This window comes from Catharus ustulatus, chromosome 16, assembly GCF_009819885.2.
Source record: "Catharus ustulatus isolate bCatUst1 chromosome 16, bCatUst1.pri.v2, whole genome shotgun sequence".
Taxonomy (NCBI): domain Eukaryota; kingdom Metazoa; phylum Chordata; class Aves; order Passeriformes; family Turdidae; genus Catharus; species Catharus ustulatus.
This window is the reverse complement of record NC_046236.1, coordinates 5955309-5978358: the sequence shown is the minus strand read 5'-3', so window position 1 is coordinate 5978358 and position 23050 is coordinate 5955309. Positions and strand designations below refer to the sequence as shown.

The following is a 23050-nucleotide window of genomic DNA, read 5'->3' as shown; positions in this document are numbered from 1 at the left end:
AAAACACACATTATCCCTGTATCAGCTCAGTCTTTAATGTGTCTAGAAGATAGTTTCATAAACCAAAAGTCAGCTCCATTGTGTTTATTTTACTGCACTCTATTTTCCTACTGCTGCTGCAGAATAGGAGCATAATCTATGTACAGCTTGACTGCACTGTGAAATACTTGCACTGCACTATAGAGTATTTCTGCTGAAATGAGAACATGCACTGAGTATACCCAGTTAGGATTTTATTATTTTAAGAATCACTGAATTATTATTAAAATAAATTATAGTTAAATGAATAGCTAAATCTATATTTGTAATGTGCATCCCCTTGGATAAAGAAACTGGGCAGGGAAGGAGGTAAAATTACAGATTTCTGCATCAGAGCTTATTGACTAAATTGCAATTGAACTGAAAAAAGGATAATTACAAGTAGGCCAAATGAGTCACAGTCAGGGGAGGCCTGTTTCTCTCCACTGAGGGTACAGGGAGTCTGGATGATGAGCAATGTGTGATTGCATTGTGCTTACCTAGAGCTGGGTGAGAAAAACTCCCTTTGATTCTCACTGGGCTCCACAGATGAGCCCTTTGGGGTAGACAATGACATTGCTAATCCACTTCTGGCCCTGTGTGAGTCTGGGGGCAGCGTGCTGGCCACTTCCAGCTTTGGGATGAATTAAAAGATGATCAAAAATAGAAATAAAAATTACAGAGTGGCTTAGCTGGGATAGAATTTTACCTGTAATGTCAACACATTTGAGCCACAGAACTGACTGTGAACATGTGAAGCAGCCAGAGCCTGGCTTGCTCTAAATTCTGTCTATGCAGGTAGCTCCTTTGTTCTGTCTTTCTGATTCATGCTCTGAGTACAAAGGTGCTTAAAAGTAGGTGACACATTCACACACTTTGATCTTAAAAATGCTTACATAATGTTCAAAAAGCATAATGTTGGATGACTGGAGATGATAAAAATAATTTGGGTAAGAAAAGTACTAGAATTGAGTCATTAAGGCTTAAACCTCCAGTTTTCCATTTCACATGTCTGCTGGCACAGGAGACTGATGGGGCAATGCTGTGGCACATTTCTTCCTGCTTCTCCTCCAAACCTATGCTTTGCATTTCCATCTTAAAAATTTTGAACCATATGCCAAGTAGAAAAATGCTGAATTATGTTTTAAAAATGTAGAAATTGCTGTCATTGCAATGGAGGGTACGTATGGGAAATCCTGTGATTATATTGGGAGTGAATATAAACTGAGATATTTTCCAAGCTGGGGCTAATGGATTGTCCCAGCATGGTATATTGGCAAGGTTTAATTTAATTGCAGCTGAACTAACTGCTCTTTGCAATTGCAGATCCCCATGGACCATCCTTTACCATTGGAAAGGCAGTGTGGTTGCTGTGGGGCTTGGTCTTCAACAACTCTGTGCCTGTGCAAAACCCCAAGGGGACGACGAGTAAAATCATGGTGTCAGTCTGGGCTTTCTTTGCTGTCATTTTCCTGGCCAGTTACACTGCCAACTTAGCTGCCTTTATGATTCAAGAGGAATTTGTTGACCAGGTGACTGGGCTGAGTGATAAAAAGGTAGGTATTCAGCTCAAAAGAGGGCGGTGTCCATTCTCCATAATCCTTTTGCAAATTTGTACATTGAGACAAAAACTCTGAGCAAGATAATGGACTAACACTGGATGGTTTCCTTCTGAGTGCAAGTGCAAACTTTACTAATGAACCTAAAACCCAAAGCATGAAAATATCAGTGTGTTTTCAAAATCTCTGAGTTGCCTATTCAAAAGTAGCTGCATTAACTGAAAATTACCTTTATTTTGTGATAGAAATCAATTTGTGTTTGGTTAAAAAGAATGCCTCAGCAATATAAAAAGCTCAAAAAAAATTGTGGGATATTGGTAATATACTAATAGAAAAAAGTCCATTTGCAAAATTATTGTGATGGATATGCACAAGATATTTGAAGGGTATGCTTTTGTCAAGTCTGTGCTCAGTTGTTTGAAAATGAAACTAAATATTGACATTAAGAAGAAATAATTAAATACAATATAGCCCAGGGGATAACTTCACAAAAGGTTTTTCTCAAAGGACAGAAAATAAATTGTTACTAAAAACAAGCCAAAAAGGCAACATCTCAGCCTTGTCTGTTTTTCTGTTTTAACTGCTTTTTAGGACCAGCCTTTGATTGATTGCCTGGTATATCAAAGCAAGCATGGCTAGAGGAAAGATAAAAAGAAACAAAAAATGATGATAGTTTTGTTTTCATTAAATTGTGTTGTCACACAGCCTTTGAAAGAGCATGAAGATTGTTAAATATCCCTCTATTTTAAGATAATATTCTTAGAAGAGACAGATAAATGGCATTCTCTCAGGGATTAAAAAAAGAAAGAAGTTTTGAGAGATGTCTTTCTGCTGTTGGTGAGAAGGATCAGAGTGTTTTCCCGAGCCCCTGGGTTTTGCAGGATTTGCTTGCACCTGGCCCAGCAGTGGGGCTCAGCTCTGACACTGCACCCTCACCTTCCCCTCCTCGCTGGCTCTTTGCCACGGGGCTGGAAATGTCAGCTCTTGTTCTGCAGCTTTTGGCTAATAACTTCCTTAGTTCTGTCATTTTTCTATTCTGACTGCTAAGTAGGATTTCATTTCCACAAAAAGGAAAATAAAAATAGAAAAATACTTGAATCAGAAAATACCATCTGTTCTTGTGTGGTCTGCTGATCATTTATTTGATTTGCCACCTTTGTTTCTATTTTTTGATTCTTCAAACTTTGCCTGAAGCACATAGAGATAAGTCAGGGAAACCATGCCTTTTCTGATTAAATTAAACAAGGTAGAAGTCCAGAAAAGCAATGAACTATTTCAGAAAATTCTTCTTGTCGTATGTAGGTTTTGCCTCCTTCACAATCCTGAGGTTTCTTGGATTTAAAAAAAATCAAATAATTTGGGATAATTTATGGGAATGTAATCTGATTAAAGTTAAATTATTTTTCTCCCCTTTTTGCCATGGTTTTTACAGTTCAGTAGAGCAGTCATGGGCAAGGGCTAGAAATGTAGAATTTTGAATAATTAATACCTAAAATTTCACTTTAAATTTTTTTTTAAATTAAAAAAACCCAAAACCCACTCCTGGGCTGGTAAATCAGTTTGTTACTCTTCTGTGCCACTTCTCCTACTGCCACACCTGAAGAGTCAAGCTCTTCTGTCAATACTGTACTGCCAGTGCAATAAAGTGTTTCCAGTTAGAGATACTGGGATTTCCCCATGTGATGGAAAAATCAGGGAAAAGCCTCCTCTCTCTGAGCAGCCATTCCTGACCCTCAGCATTCAGTGTTGTCCCATTCAGGAAGTATGTTGCACTCTACCAGCAGGTTCATCAGATTTGCTGATGTGATGATGATGTGTTATTTACCCCTTGGTGCTTTAAGACCTCCTTATAGTTCCCTCATCCTGTGAAATGTCGCTCATGAATTTGTGAATGCCACGTCATCAGAGTGTCACCCAGAAATACATGGCACAGCATGTACTGGAGTTAGGAGGGGTGGGTGTTCATAAACTCAAATGATTCAGCAAATGAGAGGAAAATTATATTTTGACATTCATGTGTATGTAATAGATGTTCAAAAGCTTTGTCTTCATAAAAAGATACAGAAACTAAGTCCAAAGTATCCAGCAATGACTAAAATTCATGGCTTTTCTACTTTTGAGACATTTGTACCTGTTTCATACAGTGAAAGAGGAAAAAATGGAAGGAGGGTAGGTAGCTGTGCACAGAGCTGCCTTGCAAAGCGTTGATCACGTAAGAATTGCCTCACAAACACATGGTCCTGGAGCTTCTCTTCAGCCTTGACAGGAAACCTCAGTGATGCCACTTACAGGCTCCTTGTTTTTGCAAGATTCCCAGTGTTCTTGTAGCCCTGGCTATCTGTTGCTGTGCCCCAGGATGGCACAAGCTGTGCAGTCACTGAGATGTGGCAGCAGAGCAGAGAGCCAGAGGCAGGGAGGATGGGCAGGGAGGGAGAGCTCTGAGCCCAGCCCCTCTCACCCTGCCCTGTACCTGTGCTTCCTGAGGGTGGGCAGACAGCTATCCCTGCATTGCAGTCACTGATGCTATCAGCAACAGGCTTGGAATGACTGATAGCCAGATCTTTGTAGGATCACAGGTCAGAGTGCCAGGTTCCCATCTGCTCAAAGAGGAAGGGAAAGGGTTTAAATATTGGTGTTCTGTCACTCCAAACAAGTTGTAACTCCTGCTATCAGTTTTACTGTTTTCTTCTATTTTAGTAATGTTCCCCACAGTTCCTTAAAAATCTCCAGAACCAGAACAAACAGCTGCTCTCAACACCAGCCTTTTCAGGCAAGCAAGTGAATCTTTAAATTCAGTCAGTATGTAATGTTTCTGAACGATCACTTTGCTGACTTAATGAAATTGTCAGTTTTATTAAGGCATGTAGAAAAAATAAAAGCAAAAGACTGGAGTTCTGTTGCCATGTGCTACAGTTCAGAGGGAGACAAGAATGAATTGGTCACTCTTCAGAATAACAGTAGATCTCTCCACTATGACTCAAACAAGGGGTTTGTGCATTCAGTTCAAGAATTTTGTCCATGATTTAAAAGATAAGCATTTAATGAAATGTCTAGGAAGAAAATGATTTCCTATATATGTTGATACGTATTTTGTTTCTCATCATGGGACTTCAGGGAAAATTAATGCATGTAGAGCCTTGGTCTTTTCTTCTTTCCTCGTCTCTGTCTGCCACACAGATCTTTGCTGCAGTCACAGTGGCAGTCCTGTGTGCTTCTCTAGGACTTGCCAGTTCATGGAATATAAGTTTAATATTATTGATTATTTATTCACCTCAGATATGAGTGCAGTGTTAGTAAAAGGATTTAAACCTCTTTCTTCTTTACAAGTAGTCTGTGATCAGGCAGTAGTAGCAGATGATGGTTTCAAAAATAATCTCCTTGTGAGTGATAAAATTTGTTGGTTGGTGCCAAGAAATTCCAGTCTGTAGATGGGGTTTGGAGCTATTAATCTGCTTTTTAACTCCGTGACTTTTGAATGAACTTGGGCTTTTTATTCATCCTTCTTTTCAGCAGAAATATTTTTGTCTTCCATGAATTTGAACAGATGTGTTAATTCTTTCAACTATTCCTATGAGAGGAAATGCCTGCCAACACCCTAGATTCATATGAATGTTCTTGAAAAGTGAGACTACTTAAAACCAAACTCCATTTTGAAATTAGCAGAATACTCCACCATAACATCCCTGTTCCCCCAGTTCCCGTGCCATACTGGGAACTGAGCTTGTAGAATGCTCACCACAGCTGAATTTCCAAAAAATCCTAGCAATATAAGGAGCAGCAAGTCTTACAGGTCCTGAAATTGGCAGTGTTTCTTTAGTTATTTTTTCTGGTTCTATTGACTGGCAAATTTAGGAGACACATGAAGCCATCTCAATACATCAGAGATACATTATCTCCAGATATAAATAAAGTGATGGCAAGCTACATTTATATCAGTAGAATCTCTGGACATATATTTAAAAGCAGGGTTTGTTTCAGTGCTGCATAATAAACTGAGAAAGGGAGATGGCAAATATAGACTAAGAATCATGAACAGTGCACAGTGTAATTTTGGTGCATGGGTCAATTACTATGTGTAAAAGTAGTAGCAAAGTTATAATTTAAACAGTAAAGCTTTGAAAAGGGAAAATGAGGAAAGTAAGACATCTGGTAGCTAAACAAATAGAGAAAAATAAGAGTTCATTCCTTTATGCTTTGTCAAAATATGCTTAATTAAAATGAAGCATTTAATTGTAGTTCTGTAACAAGAAAATGGTGTTGCAGCAATATTTTCACAGTCAAGGTTTGATGGAACTGAAAATACACCCAGGTTTTGTATAAACCCACTTGTATTCTCTTTGCAAATTGGCACTGGATCCTGGGAATTCTTGATGCCCTGAGACCAAGTGTTAAAAAGAGAAATATTTCATATGGAGCCCCAAAGGAATCAGTGGCTATATAAATACTAGGCATCTCTTGCAGCACAGGATATATAGATTGCTCTTCTAACTTCAGCAATAAAAACAGAGTGCATTTTCCTGTGGAATTTATGGGTGACTAGTTTTATCAATACTCAATTCAATTTCCTCATTAGTCAATAGTTCCTCTAATCTGAGTGACCTTTTTCATTTGTTCCTTAAAGAGACATTTTAATCCTAAATTATCACTTGGGTTTTAAAGCAAGATGTTGAAAAGATGCATATAAAATTTTCAGGTCTGTTAGCAAAAAGTTTATGTGAGATTATTTGGACGATTTCCAAATGTGAAATGTGAATGTGCCCTGAGCTATTGTGATTCCTTTGCAGATACCCCCTGGCTGGTTCATCTGTGCTGATGCAATAGTGATAGAGTGAAATTGTAGAATAAACCTATATGCCCTCGAGCAACTGGTTCATAGTTTGAAACGACAGGGATGAGCAGGGACTGGGATTAGAGGTGTGAGAGCTCCAGAAACCCTTCTCATATCAAGCTGTGTGGGCCCCTGTGGAAGCTACAGGAGCTTTTATTCCCCTCCAGTCATGGGTGGAAGGAAACTCCCTCACCTGCCTCTCCCTGGCACAGTTTCCTACAATCCCTGGCACCCTCCAGGACTGGGGCTTTGGGCTTCCTGTTGACTACTGTGGATGATCCTTTTCCCATCTTCCTGATGGGAATCACAATGTCCCAAACGAGATGCAAGTGTGAAATGATTATCAACAAAATACTCTTTTCCTTTGGTTGCAGTTTACCAGTGTTTGGGTTCTGTAGAGAGATGCTGGCAGGTGAGGATCTGCTCCAGTTTCTGCTGTCCTGCCATAGTGCAAAGCATGGGAGAGAGGCACATTTGAGTGGCAAATGGAGCTGATTTTACTTGGGCTGTAGATTACATTCAGTTAGTGTGAAGACAGTTTCTGGCATAATAGACCTGAATTAACCCACACCATTTGCCTAGAGGAAATTTGAGGGAACTTACACAACTCCTGTCTTTTTCAACCTGAAATTGCCCTTCTTTGCATTTTGGATGCCTGAAACACTTTGCTTCTCCCCTTTATCTCTAGTTTCAAAGGCCACATGATTATTCACCTCCTTTTCGGTTTGGAACGGTCCCAAATGGAAGCACTGAGAGGAATATCCGAAACAACTACCCTGATATGCACCTTTACATGACCAAGTTTAACCAGAAGGGAGTTGAAGACGCCTTGGTCAGCTTGAAAACTGGGTGAGTTTTTTCCCATGGTTTTTAAAGAATGCTGTAAACTTTTAAGAAACAGAGAACTATTGATCTGTACTTACTGTGATACTGAACAGACTCATGTCAGGCTGCTGTGCAGTACATGGCATTTTTTTTCCCCAGTACAGTTCCAGTGCACTGTATAGTTATCAAAAAGGAAAATGATTGACTGTGATTTCTATGGTTGTTTTAAAATTACATGGTATCTTCTTCAGTGTCCTATGAGAAATAGTTGCAAAGGGCAGAATTAATTTTTCTTAAATTTGAAGACAGTACAGTCTCTTGTTCTCTTGGCAGTGCTGCCTAATCTTGCTTCTGACAATCTTGGTAAATATTCTGGCAAATATTATTGTCCTCCTTTCTTAAGATCTGATATTTAGACTTGAGTGCCATCCATTCTTTTCTCTCTGAAGTAGCCCAATCTGCCTGGTTGGACAAAGAGACAAATTTCCATTCTTAATCCTCCAAAGGTGGGAGACTGACTCATTGCTCATACCATTATTCATCCGGGTGACAGGAATCTGCTAGCTCTAAACATTTAGGCTTGATAGCAATATGATTATATTTGTTAATAATACAGTAATAATAATAATTTCTCAATGTAGGCTTTTTAGGGTTTTTTTTTAAGTGAGAAATCACTTTAGTGTGTTTAAGTATAGGTCCTCTAGGGGCTGTTTCAAGGAACATTTCTCCTGCTGTTATTTGAAGTGAACACAGGACATGTTTCTCCCTATGCTAAAATACCCTTTTACTTTTCATCCTTTCTGGGGACCAGCTTGCCCTTTTAATTTTTACTCCCCTTCTGCCAAACCTGTATGGGAGTGTAATGTATTACTTAAACAAAACACCTTGAAATCCCAAAATCCTTCCATAGAGTGAAGATTCCCTTCCTTAAAAAGTTCTCCTTCCAGCTGTTTCCTTCTCTTCTGTCTCCTTGCTGCTGTCTGCACTCTCTGCCCTCCTTTCTCCAGGCATTCCCAGGCCTGGTTTGTCCCATCCCAGGACAGATGTGTAACAGTGTGTGACATCAGCCTTGCCCAGGGGCTTCCAAACTGCAGCTCCTGCTCTGTCCAGCCTGTGCAAGTTCCATTTCCTGGGTGACAGCTGAATTATGCATTTGAGATAGACAGCTCAATCCTACCATTCCTGCTGGCAATTTTTGAAGGAGGTGTCCTGATTTCAGCCATTTGTAGGACTTGTTCTGTTGGATGGACGGTTTATTTAGGGGATGTATACTGCTTGTACTTTTCACCAACCATTTGTGCTACTGAGAGCCCTGAAAAACTGCTGTTAGCTTGAAAATCAGGCCACTTGTCAGACACTTAAGTGTGAAAATGGAGGGGGCCACCCTGACTGCAGGATGGTTCAGGATGTTCACTGAAACCCAGGCTGGCTGCTCCTGGGCCAGCTGATGGTCCTGCTCAAAGGCTTTGCTCCTTTTGACAGCACCAACTATTTCTTTTTGACAGATTCCTTTTCCCTGCTGAAGCTTCTGTCTGTGTGGACACCCTCAGGTGTCTGCCTTGTTCCCCTTGACTGATATTTCTGTAGCAGATGGTACAAATAAACTTCTGGGTCAATACAAGTAACTGCAGCCTGCAGCTGTGCTCCTTGGGATTTTGTCTGGTGGCACCTGCAGAAGGATTGAACAGCAGGGTCTCAGCTGCTTTCAGACTCATATTCTTCAAAAGAATTTTTTCATTTTTTCTGCCAAATTTTCTTTTCTTCAGCATACAGAGCTTTATCTTCTTTCTCTCCCCTCCATGATTTTGTTGACCAAATTCTTTCTCTCTTCCATGTAAAATTTGCCCTTTCATCTTTAACTAGACTTGATGAACTCTAGTTGAGACATCTTTAACTTCCTTCCCACCCTGATTCACTGGGTTCCATGATATTTAGTACATCTGGTCCCATGGAGTCTGTGTTTCTATAGCTCTTTTGAGGATGACTCATATCTTCTTCCTCAAACTGCTTCTGCTTCCAAACAAATATATCATTTCCATTTGCCTTTTCAGTGTGTGTGTTCTGTTCACCTTATTACAGCTAATTTGTCTCTTTTCATCTTTATCTCTTTCCAAAAGTATTCCTGTACTTTTCTTTTCTTTTCATCCTTGGGGATACAACAAGCAACTTTCCTTATGCATGGTAAGACTTGCTACTTCTGCACAACTTTTTGAAAATGAACTATCTGATAATTTTAGTCATAGTCTATAGACTGAGAAGGACTTGCAAAGAATCTGGTTGATAATTGCTGCTGAGAGTTAAAATAAATATGAGCTGTGTTGTCCCTGAAGAGTGTTTGCATAACATGTATTTCCAATCTTTAAAACTCTTTTTGTTTAATTGAAGACATGAGGTTTAGTGCCTTTTAATTACTTTTGTATAGTGTTTGATTCTAATTTCAAGATGGAACAAAAAATACAAGCAATGAAGCAATGCTGAATGACTAAATAATGCCCTAAATGTGGCCCTTGTGATCTAAACAAAATGAAATTATAAAGTAGCATCTTGTCACAGTTCAGTCTGGTTTTGCTGTATCTCCAGCAAAGTCTTTTGATCAACTTTAATTAGCATTAACATCCTGAGATGTATTGGAAATATCTTGATCTTTGAGACCATTGTATTTAATAGTTGAGCTAGAAGGAGAAGGTAGGAAGAAGACAAACATAAGATTTTAGATGCACAAGATGCACAGATTTCTGAAAACAAATTAAAACCCAAACTGCTTTGGTTGTGTTTTTTTTTTTGTTTGTTGTTGGTTTTTCTTTGTTATTTGGTTTCGGTTTTTTAAAAATCTTGCTTTCTTTCAAGAAGTGGAAAAACAGCTGCTTCAGTGGCCAGAAAAAGCCTGGGGAGGGGAGGGAGGAGAGAAATAGGATAGAAATATGTATAAAATAAATGGTATTCCTGCCTTTATTTCCTGATCAGGTGTAAGGGTTGAGTAAGACTTGTGCTGGAGGTGAGTGTGCTCATGTCTGTGTCTGGGGAGCCCTGAAAGCACACCCAGCCCCTTTCTGGTTTCATCTTTGAGACATGAAGCAGATACTGTTTCAGAAATTAATGTACAAGGAAAGCATCTGCCTTTGTTTTTTTTAATTAGAACAAGCAACTTCTCTGCATGGGCAATAGGCTTGGACCTATCTTGTTCAATTAGCATCAAAAATGTTTGAGATCATCACCTGGGAAATGCTGCAAATCGAAGTGGAAGTGAGGTTTTTGTGTTAGTCTGACATTGACATTATACCTACTCTCAGGGGAATCCCCATAAGGGGCTCCCTGCAGCTTATTCTGAAGGCTTGTTGCCATCAGGGGTGAAGGCAAAGTGATCAGCTTTATTGGTTTTCCCCCTCTGATATGAAATCAACCTTTGTTTCTGAAAAAGATCTTAAAAAAAAATCTTTAAAGACTCAGTAATATCCAACTCTTGTCACTAGGATCTTATTTCTGAGATTCACAGACGTATTTTTCAGGAAGCTGCTGAAACACCATTTGTATTAATTAAATGTGTCAGTTTGCAACCAGGCCTGTTTAAAAGAAATATCTTGTAATTGAAGTACTACTTAACAATTTTCAAAATGGCAAAATATCGTCCCTCCTTCAATGCAGTTGGCTACTGAAAGCAATCTTGATCTTATAAGCTTGTCAAGAAGTGTACGTGTGTTTTTCCCTACATTTCATGCATTTAAGGGATCAGGTGGTCCACATGTGCTGTGCTACGTGCCGGCTTTGGATTGTTCCTTAGGCAGGACCAAGCAGCTCAGGGTTCTGTAGAGTTTTGTTCCTTAATGAGAGCAGAAATGGCAGTTGTTGCCCTGAGCATTTCTCAGAAGAGCAGAGTCTCTAAGGCATTAGTTAATGTGCTCTTGGTGGGAGTGTCTGGCTCTGCCAGAGCCGTGGAGGCTTCTCTGAGCTCTTGAGATGTTTATTGATCAAATACAGCCTTAAAAACCCATTGCAAGCATTTCTGTCCATGCTGCATTTAATTGATCTACATTTCTAGAACCCTCTGTACCAGGGAGACAGATCCTATTGATTGTGCTTCTTGAAGAGAGAATAAGCTGCCAAATAGGAAGTCATTAATTATTGTGTTATGTTTCCAGTGGCTCTTTGGGTGTGCTTCCTTCTGTTTGCCTGGCTATATTTTTCCTGAAGAGATGATAGTTAAAGAATACCATATTTCTTCAGGCAAAGCAACCTTCCAGTTGCAGTTCTCTGGTGTGGGTTGTATGAGCTCATAGCTCTTCAGTTTGCACGCAGTGTTTCTATTTGTGGCTGTAAAACTGTCAAGAGAAGAAATTGCAATGGTAATAAACTGGAAATGCATTTCATGTTCTCACCTTTGCCCCAGCACATCTACAGTGGCATATAGTCTGGGATTTAACTGCTAATGGCTGAAATGAGAAAATTTAATTGGGAGAGGCTCTTTTTACTGTAGGGATAAAATGGGAAGTGTTTGCTTGCCTGTTGCCCGTCACTTCCTTTCAAAGGAGCTGCAGGAATGAGTCCCTGGTGTTCCCCAGGCAAGCAGCCCCTGTGCAGCTGCAGATCCCCTGGCTGTCATGAGTGCTTTACAGCTTTTACTGCCAGCCACAGCTGTGACTATGTGTTCAGGGATTACTTGGGACTTCATCTGCCATCCTGTTAAAGACAGCACTGCTTGTGTTGATACACATCAGTTGAGTACCTGATTCCCACGTCCTCTCTGACACACTGAAGGAATTACAGAGCTGCTGTGGTGGCAGCGTGTCTGCACTGCCACAGCCACAGCAGGAATGGCCTCAGCTGTGCTGGGTTATCAGATCTGAAGGGTTACAGCTCCCTGATTTATGAGCTGCCCCTGAGGAGCTGCTCTTGGCCTGCAGGCTGTCCTGAGCTGCCACTTTGATAGGGGCGTGTGTTGGCTGTATCCTCAGCATCCTTTAATGACACGTTATAATGCCAGCAGAAACACCTGGAATCATCAAACTGAGCAGTGCAAATGGCATGAGGAGTTATTTCCTCCCTGCAAGCCTTCTCTCCCGTGTGAAAAGAACATGATTATTAACATGCTTTATAGAATCTTAGGCACTAAGCTGAGAGAGTGCAGGAGAAGACCCCAGAAGGCCCCAATGGCCTTTTTAACCCTGTCTGTGAGTTTATTGGCCTGAATTGGATTTTTGTTGTTCTCACAGTGATTATAAATTATCCAATTCACAGTTTCACACACTCTGTTATTTGTTGAACAAATACAGCCAGGTCAGAGGCTGAGCTGGCAGCTTCTACAGCATGGTACAGGCACAACCAGGAGGCAAACATCCCTGTTGCCCTCAGCTGCAGCACAGTTGGGATTGTGCCCAGCAGGTGCTACTGCTAATTAGGACTGCCAATTAAGATAGTGGTGTGCCTAAAGTTGAAATCAAGCACAACTTGTCTTTTAGGAAGCCAGCTGACATCTCTCCACTTCAATGCAAAACCAATTTCAATATTTTCATTTTATTTTTACAGAAAATTGTCATCAAAATTTTCACCTAAGGAAAAACTTCCTAGTTTTTGTTCTTTCTGTGGTTCATACCTTTCATTTCAAATGAGGAGGGCAAACTGTGAGACAAATTATCTGAAAGAAAAATTATATATTTTAATTTTTCATTAAAGGCACAAATTCTTCATTGTTCTCATGGGGGTACTTTAGCAGCTTACAACCAGAACTCACAGAAATGTCCAAATCTTTAACCAATTTTTGAAGACTTTACCAGGGATGGTTAACTCTGAAGAGTGTTTGAGGGAGAAAGGAAGAGGGCTATAGGCAGCATGAGATATCTGTAGCCATAATAATTTATTGCTTGCAAGCCTCCAGGATACCTGCCACAATAAAAGAAGAGAGAGCACCATGTATGGGTGCTGTCATCATATCAACACAGGGGAAACATCTCAGTCAAAGAGCACTGAACAAACATCCCAAACTACCTGGGAGAGCCAGATGTTTGCTGTGCTCCAGGCTGTCTACTTATCACTATCAGTTTTGACAGTAAGCACTAAATTATTGTACAAATACAAATACACTTCCCTTAAGACTGTCTGAAGGAGCCAATGTGAATAATGGCTTCCTTCCTGACTTGCTGTTAAAAAACATCTCTGCTGAAGAGTTTGGCCCATTCAGGATTTTCTGCCTTGGCTGACCAAGTTCAGACAACTTCTGCAATCAATAACTTCATTTAATTTGGCATCAGATGGCTGGGGTAACTTAATTTCAATTTACATTATGATGCTTTCTGTGGTGCTTTAATCTAATATATGTTCCAGTGTTCACTCTAATGTTCATTTTGGCATTGTCCTCTGCAGGGAATGATTTCCAATGGATGTTCCAGCTGTAGCCACACGAACTAAGAATTGGAAAGCTGGTTTGCAATTGGGCAACTGCTATCTGTGCCAGAGGGCTGCAGAGATGTGAAAACATTTGAATTTGCTGTTCCATCTAGGAACATTTTTCAGAGAGATCTCTTCACTCCAGTATCAATTCTGAAATCTAGTGTCTTAAAAGAAATGTGTGGCTGAATGAGCACAGCTTTCCTGCTTTCACTGCTGAAGTGAGCAGAGTTCAGCACTACCAGCTGCCAGCACAGGCATTAAGACTCCTATGGCATTTTCACTCATGACAGGATTTTCTGGCATCAGTTTTTCTGATGGCTGATTCCTGTTTCCCCATAACTTGCTGTCCTTTAGGGAAATGGAATTATATTCTTGTAATTCTTACATTTTTTGGAATTTCTTCATGCCAGAAGATTGCTTCTTTTGCCATTTTTTTTTTAAAGAGAGGAAAATAAACAACTCTCTTTCTCCTGTTTACCTGATGCATACAAACTTGGATCTAGGAAAAAAAATATGCTAATTTATTTTCGGTTCCTTTACTCAGTACCTGAGTGCTCTTCTGGAGTTTTTTTAATTGGATTTTTTTTTTTCAAAGATTGTTTCCTTTGTCTGTATTATAACTTTTTAAGGTAATGCTGATATCTGTCTAATATCTCTAAATATTACAAATAGCCTGGAAATAAAAGGAACAGGTGGAAGTAGTTGTGTGCCACCTATCCCCTATTCTTTTCAGAAGCTATTCTGAGTTTTAGTCTTCATTTCTTTTGGGGTTGAGATCAGGTACTTGGTGAGCTGTGCTGAATTTATCCTTCATTATGCTATTGTAACTGGGACAAAACCTTTAATCTAAAAATATATTCCCCCCACTCAGCTCTTCAAATTTTGTGTTTTGATAAACTGATGCGTTGCAAAAACGGCTTGGCTTCTGAGATATGAAGTGGGACAATCTTCCATTGTATAAATTAATCATAGAGGCACACTAAATTTTCCATTATTTTGTTGCTAAGGGAAATGTTACAGGGACTGGGAAGGTGGGAGGGCAGAGGGGTGGTGGATGGAGCTCCCATGAGTGAGGAGGGTGAATGTGCCCATTCAGCCAAGGGAGGTTCTCAGTGGATTTCTGGCAGCTGGGATTGCCCTGACAGGCGAGGTGAAGCCTCCACAGCCTCTCATGGTGGTGTAAATGTCTGTCAGAACCTGCTCTTTCAAATTTTGTGTCTGTGTTTCCTGTGTGAAGATTGAAGTGAGGATAGTCTGAGTTGGAAGAAGAGTTGAAAGCTCATTCTGTGCTCATCAGTTCATCATTTAACTGGGTTATACTTTGCTGACCTGCGCTGTTGCAGGGGGTAGTTGTTCAATTTTCCCCTAATGAATTGGCAATATCAAGATGTCAAGAAATCCACTCAGTGTGTGTGAAGTTCAGTTCTGTGAGGAGCCATTTGAATATGTACTGAAAGATAAAGTCACTGCTGGTGATGAAGTGCATCAGATAACCTAAAATGAATTTTAGTCAAAACTGTGTAAGAGAAATCAACAGTCCTTCATGTTAAAGGTTAAATATCTGCTTTTGTTGCAGCAGTATCAAAGTGTCACTTTAGAGACTTTCATGGAAGCCTCATCTTCAGAGCAGCATCCTTTCCCTTTGATTGCTGTGTCATTCTATAGTGACCTTTCAGCACTGGATCCCCAGGACACAGAGTGACACAAATGATGCTGTCCCTCATTGTTCACTCTTGACATACTTTCTTTTATCTGTTCTGTGGGGAAAAAAAGAGATTAAATGGAAGTTTGTGATGAAAATCCGTCAGATCTTACAGACAGTATTTTGTACTTACTGCCTTCCCAACAATGCTATTGATGATCTCTAAAAATATATGCTTAAATTTAATTCAACCTTAAGTAGACACCATATTTTTTTTTTTTTTGCATAATGTCATTGTGGCTCCAGAACTACTGAGCAGATTGACATTTTAGATTTTTACTTCTCATTCTGTCAAGAGAACAAAATCATTGAAGGATCATGTAGTTGGTTAAGGAAGCAAAGGAACATTTTTCAACTGTGTTATACTTCTATTGTTAAGGGAGAAGTGACTAATAAAGGAGATTTGCCTCGTCTTCCTTTTCAGTTTTCATCATAGGAATTTTATAAAAAGTTGTGCCAATAATAAAAATGGGGAAAATTATAGGGAAGCATTTTCATCTTTTCTGAAATTGCTTTTCTGTACCTTTTTCTCTAACTTAAATTTTCTCTATGCAGGCAATTTTGCATGTGTGCAGCAATGCTTGAGAATCAGTTTTTGCAATAGCTGTTCTGATTTTTCAACTCTTATCCTTCTTGATGAATCATAAATATTTAGTTATGGGACTGTCCACACTTATTTTTCATGTATCTCCCACTTAAAATTATTACATTCAGTAAAGCCCTTTTGGGTTTTTCTAGAACTATTTCAGTTCATGATTTCATAACACCTGATGTTCTCTGATGCTGTGAGATAAAATTCTCCCCACCCCCTTTCCCTTTGGTGCTTGCATGGTGATGAAGAACATTTGCCTTTGTAGTCACTGTTATATAAATATTCCAAACTGTTTATTTTTCCTTCTAGCCAGGATTATTGCAGTAGTTCTGAGGAAGTTTGCAGACCTGCCCATTGCTCAGATGAGTCACAGCTCTGTGGTCCTGCTCCCCTGCACTGGCTGGAGGTGCTTGGCCTGTTTGACCAGTTCAGGGCAGTTATGAACCTTCTCTCATTCCAGCTTTGATAGTTCTCTCTCAGCTCTCTAACATTTTTTAACAGTTTATGTAAACCTCCACAATGTGACAAAGCTTTTCTCTCCCTGGTGGGGCTGCACTGAGTGGACAAGTTAAGTTTTGCTCTCTACACAAGCAAATATTTTCTCTGAAGTGCTGCATCAAAGCCCATCTTTTAGAAAATTCTGATCTTATGTTGAGGGCTGTAGGCTTGGGAAATGGCCCAGCCCCTTCTTGGCTCTTTCCAATTTAATTACCCCCAGTACCTGGCAGCTATCAATGTTTTATTTGGATATATATGGATTGAATTTGTGACATCGCCTACCAGATGTTTAGTGATTTTCTGCATATTAAATTATCCATTTAAAGGAAGGAGGAAACCAGATTTTGAGCATTGGTGGAGCTGATCTGACTTTTAAACTGAAGGTTTAAATGGAACATTTTAAACTGAGGCTTGCAGGGGAGTCTGAGCCTCTCTGGGTGCATGGCCCGTGCTCGGTGTGTGTGAGCTGCTCTGCACTGAGGCTGGAACCTCAATGGCAGCGTGCTCAGCAGTGCAGCTCACTGCAGTTTTACTGCCACAAGAACCAACACCTGGGGCTTGCCAGTCTCTGTAGAAAGAACAGGGAGAGCTGGAGATCCAGGCTTCCCAGTCCTGCCTGGAGAATGACAAGACAAGGATGGGCTTCTGTGTCCAGCAGTCCCTGCCATGTGCCCAGCCTGGCATTTCCACCAGACCCCAGCAAAACAGCAGCTGTGGCTGTCCCCACACAGTCCTGGCAGGAAGGAAAGTCCTCTGTGTTCCCAGCAGCCTTCTGGCCTGCACACATCCCTGCCTTGTCTTCCTCCAGGGCTGATCTTGCTGCCAGCTTTGCAAACAACTCAGAAAGGGTCACATTTTTGGAATAGCCCAGATTTTGCTGTATCCATTTTTGGAAACACTAATTGAGAAATGTTTATGTTATCTGAAGGTTCTCAAAAATTTGGAATGTCAGAAATTCACCTCCAAGTGATGGAAGAGTTGGGTCCCCTAAAATCTGAGAGCTTCAGTTGGGGCTTGTTGCTCCCTGCCCACGCTGCAGGGGTACAGCGTGTTCTGGAGCTTTGCAGGAACAGTACTTCTGTAATCAGCACACGATGAAGAGATGATTAAGCCTTGGGAGGTTATAAGTGTTATGTTGGAAATGCAGAAAATATATTCTGAATATAAGTTTGTATTTGTGGACACCAAGAGTTGTTCAAGGCAATCCATTTTTGATTTACAGTTAAGACATTGGGCAGCGGCTGACAGCACAACCTTCAGCTCTCAGCATCTGTCAGGAAAGTACCTCATGTTTTTAAATTGATTTGTGTAATGGGATTTGTTGTGACCTTAGAGAAGTAGTATAGAACTAGTCCTCAAAAGTAAATCCTTCTGCATCCTCAGAACCTGTTCCACGTGTGAGCACTGCACTGATCCCAGACTGCTGGGAACTGGGGAGGTGCTTCCACAGAGTGAGTGAAACTCTGTGCTTTGTCTTTCTGTCCCAAGGTTTTACTACAGTGCTCAGTAACCAAGGAGGCAAACTGCATGTGAGGACTGTAATCTCTGAGGTAGCACGAGACATTTACCCTGGAGTCTTTAGCAAAGATCTTTTTCCTTTATATTTTTGACTGAGACTGTTATGACAGAAGAATAGCTGACTCTTTATATTTTCTCTGTGTTTAACAGCATGTGTTTCATGTGCTTGCACTGCAAAACTGTAAATCCCAGAATAAACAGATGACAAATTCCAGAGTATGTTTTAAATTGTCTGTTGCAGCAGTGTCTGAACCCATGGAGAGAACAGCACCTCCCAATCCCTGAGCCATGAGCATCCTCTGAGAGGGGCAGAGTCCTTCCTTCCCCACAGATAACTGCAGATGTCAGCCTGTGAGCCCGGGCTCTATTGATTTTGGTAATTGTCTGCTGTAGATCAGAAAAGCTACAATATCCTGAGGGTATAGCAAGCAGGTCTTGGGGTTTTTTTCCACTGTGAACCTACCCAAAGAACATAGATTTTTGATTTTGCTCCCTACACAGCAAAGATTGTCTCTGAAGTGCTGCATCAAAGCCCGTCTTTTAGAAAATTCTGATCTTATGTTGAGGGCTGCAGGCTTGGGCAATGCCCCAGCCCCTTCTTGGCTCTTTCCAATTTAGTTACCTCCAGTGCCAGGTAGCTATCCATGTTTTATTTGGATATATATATATGTGGATTGAATTTGTGACATCGCTTACCAGATGTTTAGTGATTTTCTGCATATTAAATTATCCATTTAAAAGAAAGAGGAAACCAGATTTTGAGCATTGGTGGAGCTAATCTGACTTCTAAAGTGAAGAGTGCAGCAAGTGAATTTTAGGGAAGAGGAGAAAAGCAAAAAAACTAATGGCCCAACTATTTTTTAATGGTTGCATGAACCATCTCTACTCTGAATTAACCACTTCACTAAATTTCAATTAGATGACTTGAATGGTGACTGTTGGGATAAATGTCCTTGAAGGAAAGCAATAAAGAACAGTGATTAGTGACAGGAACTTCACTTTTTCCTGACAACAGACAAAATCCAACAACTTCATTCTCTCCTGGTATTCCTCTTGTTTTAATGTGAGATAGACACAGGTTTCTTCAGTGCCACATTTTGGTATCTTATTTAGAGTTCTGAAAAAGTTAGGATTCTGTTGATTGATTATTTATGAATAAACTTTGAATTATGATACACTTGAAAGCTTGTTGGGGCTTTTTCTTCTGTCACTTGTCAAAATGTGGTATGTCTAGGTCTTGCTCCACTCTGTGGGTATAAATGAAAAGCTTTATCAGCATAAACTGATTTAAGCTTAGTAGAAAGTGTGACTCCAAAACTTCATAGCAACAGAATTCACAACTGGTGCATGCTGATATAATGTAATTGAAGCTGATGGTGTCGTACCTGTTTGTGCCACAATACATTTATTTTTATAGCTGTCTTTCCATGGAGACAGGCCCAGCTGTTGGTGGGCAGTGCTGTGGCAGGCTGTGTGAGCTGCAGCCCATCAGATCCTTTCAGCAGGGCTGCACAGTGATGCTCTGTGGCTCTGCAGAGGCTCAGCAGGCAGGGCTGGCAGTGCCTGGGGCAGGGTGGGCACTCCCCCACACATCCAGCAAAGCCAAGTGTGTCCTGTGTCCTTCCTCTGACTTCCTGTGGGATGCACAAAGATGCTGGGAAGGAGGGTGTGTTATTGGGAATGCAGTGGCTTTGTGTGTTTTGTATGTCATCCAGGTGAGGCTGGAGCTGGGCCCCAGCAGCTTTTACCTCTTGCTGTTGTGTAGGCTGTTGCTCTTGTGCAAGTACTACAAATCTTAAAAGGTTTTGGCTGCAGATGAGGGCAGTAATGCAAAATAAAATTTTATCTGTTTCCTTTTGAAGTTTGCATATGAATTTCTGGCAATATAAGAATGCCTTTGCTTTGACTAGGATCTGTCAAGGGATTGTCCAAATGGGTTCCTGTTTTTATATGTGCATTTTCACTTCATTCATTTGTGAAACATCCATGCACCTGCCTTGTAACTTGCTTTACAGTGCTTCTGAGAAGGTATCCCTGGAGGACATTGCTTCTTTTCCTTTCTTTACTGAATTTGTTTTCCACTCCTGTTGTGTTCCCTGTATTCTTTAGAAAATGGGATTATCCCAGTCTTCCATTTTTAGGTAGATAGGGTAAAAGGCCTAAACTTTCACAAGTTCCTTTCTTCCTCCTGTCCTTCAGATACACAAGTTTAGAACTATGAATCATAAAGAAATATTTTCTGTCATATTTAAGTGAGATTTAGGTAGCTCTATGAGATATACTCCAATATCTTCCTTTGTCTTATCAAGGACTTAACCTCCACCTTCATTGTTTATTTTTGGAAAGAGAAGTAAAACAGGTAGTATATGTAGAACTGGTGAACATTTTCAATCTCCTTCAGTATTTTAAATAAACTAATTTTCTATTGTCTATTGTTGAGTTCTCAGTTCTCTGTTGTTATTTCTGTTGGTTTTGGATAACATTTTGTGTCTCAAGGTATTTATTATCCATACTGAGAGCAAAGATACAAAGATATCAGGGCCAGACATTTTGTAGATTGGTTTCTCCTGCTCAGTATTTTTTAAGAGCATCCCTTAAAATAGAAATGCAAAACTATGTGTCCTACTTTCCCCTCACTAAAATAGATGCCTTTTGTTAATTTTAGATAGAGCAGAGCAGGATATGTAATTAATGATATCAAAGAATCCATATGATATTCAACAGGGTCCCCACATCAAGGACAAAAGAAGTGTGACAACAGCTGTCCCTAATGGTTGGTTTGTAAAATGTTTTCTTTCATTTCAGGAAGTTGGATGCTTTCATCTATGATGCAGCGGTGCTGAATTACAAGGCTGGAAGAGATGAAGGCTGCAAACTTGTCACAATAGGCAGTGGGTACATCTTTGCCACTACTGGCTATGGGATTGCTCTCCAGAAAGGATCACCTTGGAAGAGACAAATTGATCTTGCCCTCCTTCAGTTTGTGGGAGATGGTAGGGACCAGGCTTTTTCCTTTCTTTTCTTCCTCTATGTGTGCGCAGTTAATTCAGTTTTAGTAGCTCTGAGCCTGCTAGTACTGTTCTCTTGGAGTCTTTAAAATAAAAAAAAAAGGTAAAACAAAGTAAAATCACTTATTGGTGCTGAGACAGGAATTCTCCTCCACTCAATTCTAACTCACCTCACTGCCAAGGGCATTGGCCTCTATTTTCAGAAAGTGATTTCATATACATCACAAAGTCAAGCTGGCCTAAGTGTTGGAGAGCATTTATACATTTATTTATTTCCTTTATTTTTGCCTCTGAGCAATTCCTTGGTGGATGAATTATCTTTCAGCATGACTGTTCTGCTATTAAAAAGTGTTTAGCTCAGTTCTGAACCAATGTGAGTGATCCCTAACCTCAGATGGATTCATTCAAACTTCTGGTAAAAGAATGCCTATGAAATTGAATTAGGGTGATTTGTTTCATTGTACTTCAAACAAATATTTTTTATTCTAACACAAAATAGAGGAACTCTACATCCTCTTGGCACTTCTGCCCTGCACTAGAAAACTTGCTGCACATGTTTGATATATTTGAAAAAGCAAAGATGACTCAGTCTTCACATAGGGTATGAACTCCTTTTTGATTGTAGAAAGCTTCGTGTTTCACCTGTGTAAGCAAACAGAAATATGCTAATTAAAATTTTTCTGTGGTATGACTGATTAAACCCTCTATCAGATTGGAATATGTGTGTATTACATAATCTTTAATTTGGTATTTTACATACATGTGTGTGTTGACTTTGCATTTCTCTATCAGTGAAAGGTCTTTATCAGAAGATGAATATGGGTTTAATTTCTCCAGTAACAAGCAACTGAGGGTAAGAATGGTGAATTTCAGTGTAACAGAAATGACAGAGAGCAGGACTTAGCATAGTGGCCTTCTGTTCCATTAACCCCAGGACATTAATTTTCATGGGGCAGACAATGTTAGTCTTCCAGCACATGGGTTTTACTCCTATTATAACACTAAACAACTGGAAGAGGTGTCATCATCACAACTGATGGATTTTGTCTGGTGTATATGTGGAAACAATAGTGCTATCATATCCATCTGTTGGATTTAGAGAGGCTCATGGAAGAAACCTCACATACTTGGGTGAAGAAAGGACTAGATGACCTGCAATAGCTGCCTTTCAAATATTCCAATATTCTTGAATATTTTTTTTTCTATTTGTGTAACACTGTTACGAATTATTAGGTGCTATCATTCTGAGTCATTTTTAAATGAGGAATTTGAATCAGAGAAGTTGAATTATTGGTCTCGTACTAAAGAAGAAGCAGCTTCTTTAGCCTGAAGGAGGATCTAAGTTGTCTTTCTCAGTGTGGGCTAACCCCTCTAGATGTAGCCAGAGTAACACTTGGCTTTTCATTCCTTTCACTTTGCATTTCCTTCATGCTTACTCTTCAGCATTTTTGCTCCTTCTCATTCAAGACAAAAAATTTAATCACAGGAATGAAAATAAATGAAATAGAAGGGAAAGCACTTGAAGCTATTTAAGAAAAAGCTCATTAAAATACTGAAGGTGCATTTTATGCTTCAGAATATCAGATACAAAACAAAGTGGGTGAGGGCAAACTGTGAAGTCTTAGCCTGTGTTTACACTTTGACCTCTGGACCTACATTAACATACAGAATAGCAATTGGTACAGGGAACACCCAGGTGAATGAAACCTCTTTATAAAATGTCTGCACCCTTGCTCATCTTGCCCAGAAGATAAGCAAACATTTTGAATGCACAAACCATGGCAATTGTGAATACATTTATGCATTTTTCATTACTGTTAGAAGTTGCTCTGAACAACCCAGAAATGCCAAAACTTCACTTTTCTCTTGTGAAGGAAAATGGCATGGGCTCTAGTAAAGAGAGCAGTAGTTGGACATATATGTCTAGGAATTATGGTAGGTATGTTTCTTTTAATCCCAGTACTGTTTGATACCTTTCTCACTTTATTGTCTCACAGGTCTAGATGGCCATTTTCAAGAAAAAAAACCCCAACTACCATTGCATTTTCACCAAATGTGGGATTAAAAAAAGAAAAAAAAATCATCAAAAAAGCCCTAACAATGATATTTCTTCTACTGAGT

The 23050-nt window shown here is 39.9% G+C and overlaps 1 protein-coding gene across 4 annotated transcripts in view; it reads left to right on the top strand.

The window, feature by feature from the left end:
- GRIN2A (glutamate ionotropic receptor NMDA type subunit 2A) overlaps positions 1 to 23050 on the top strand; it is a 166000-nt gene that overhangs the window by 120519 nt on the left and 22431 nt on the right. For all 4 annotated transcript variants that reach the window (XM_033073784.1, XM_033073783.1, XM_033073781.1 and 1 more), the window contains 3 exons: positions 1345 to 1574; positions 7094 to 7254; positions 20727 to 20914. In XM_033073784.1, coding sequence (XP_032929675.1) covers positions 1345 to 1574; positions 7094 to 7254; positions 20727 to 20914 — 579 coding nt within the window. The remainder of the gene's footprint in view (positions 1 to 1344; positions 1575 to 7093; positions 7255 to 20726; positions 20915 to 23050) is intronic.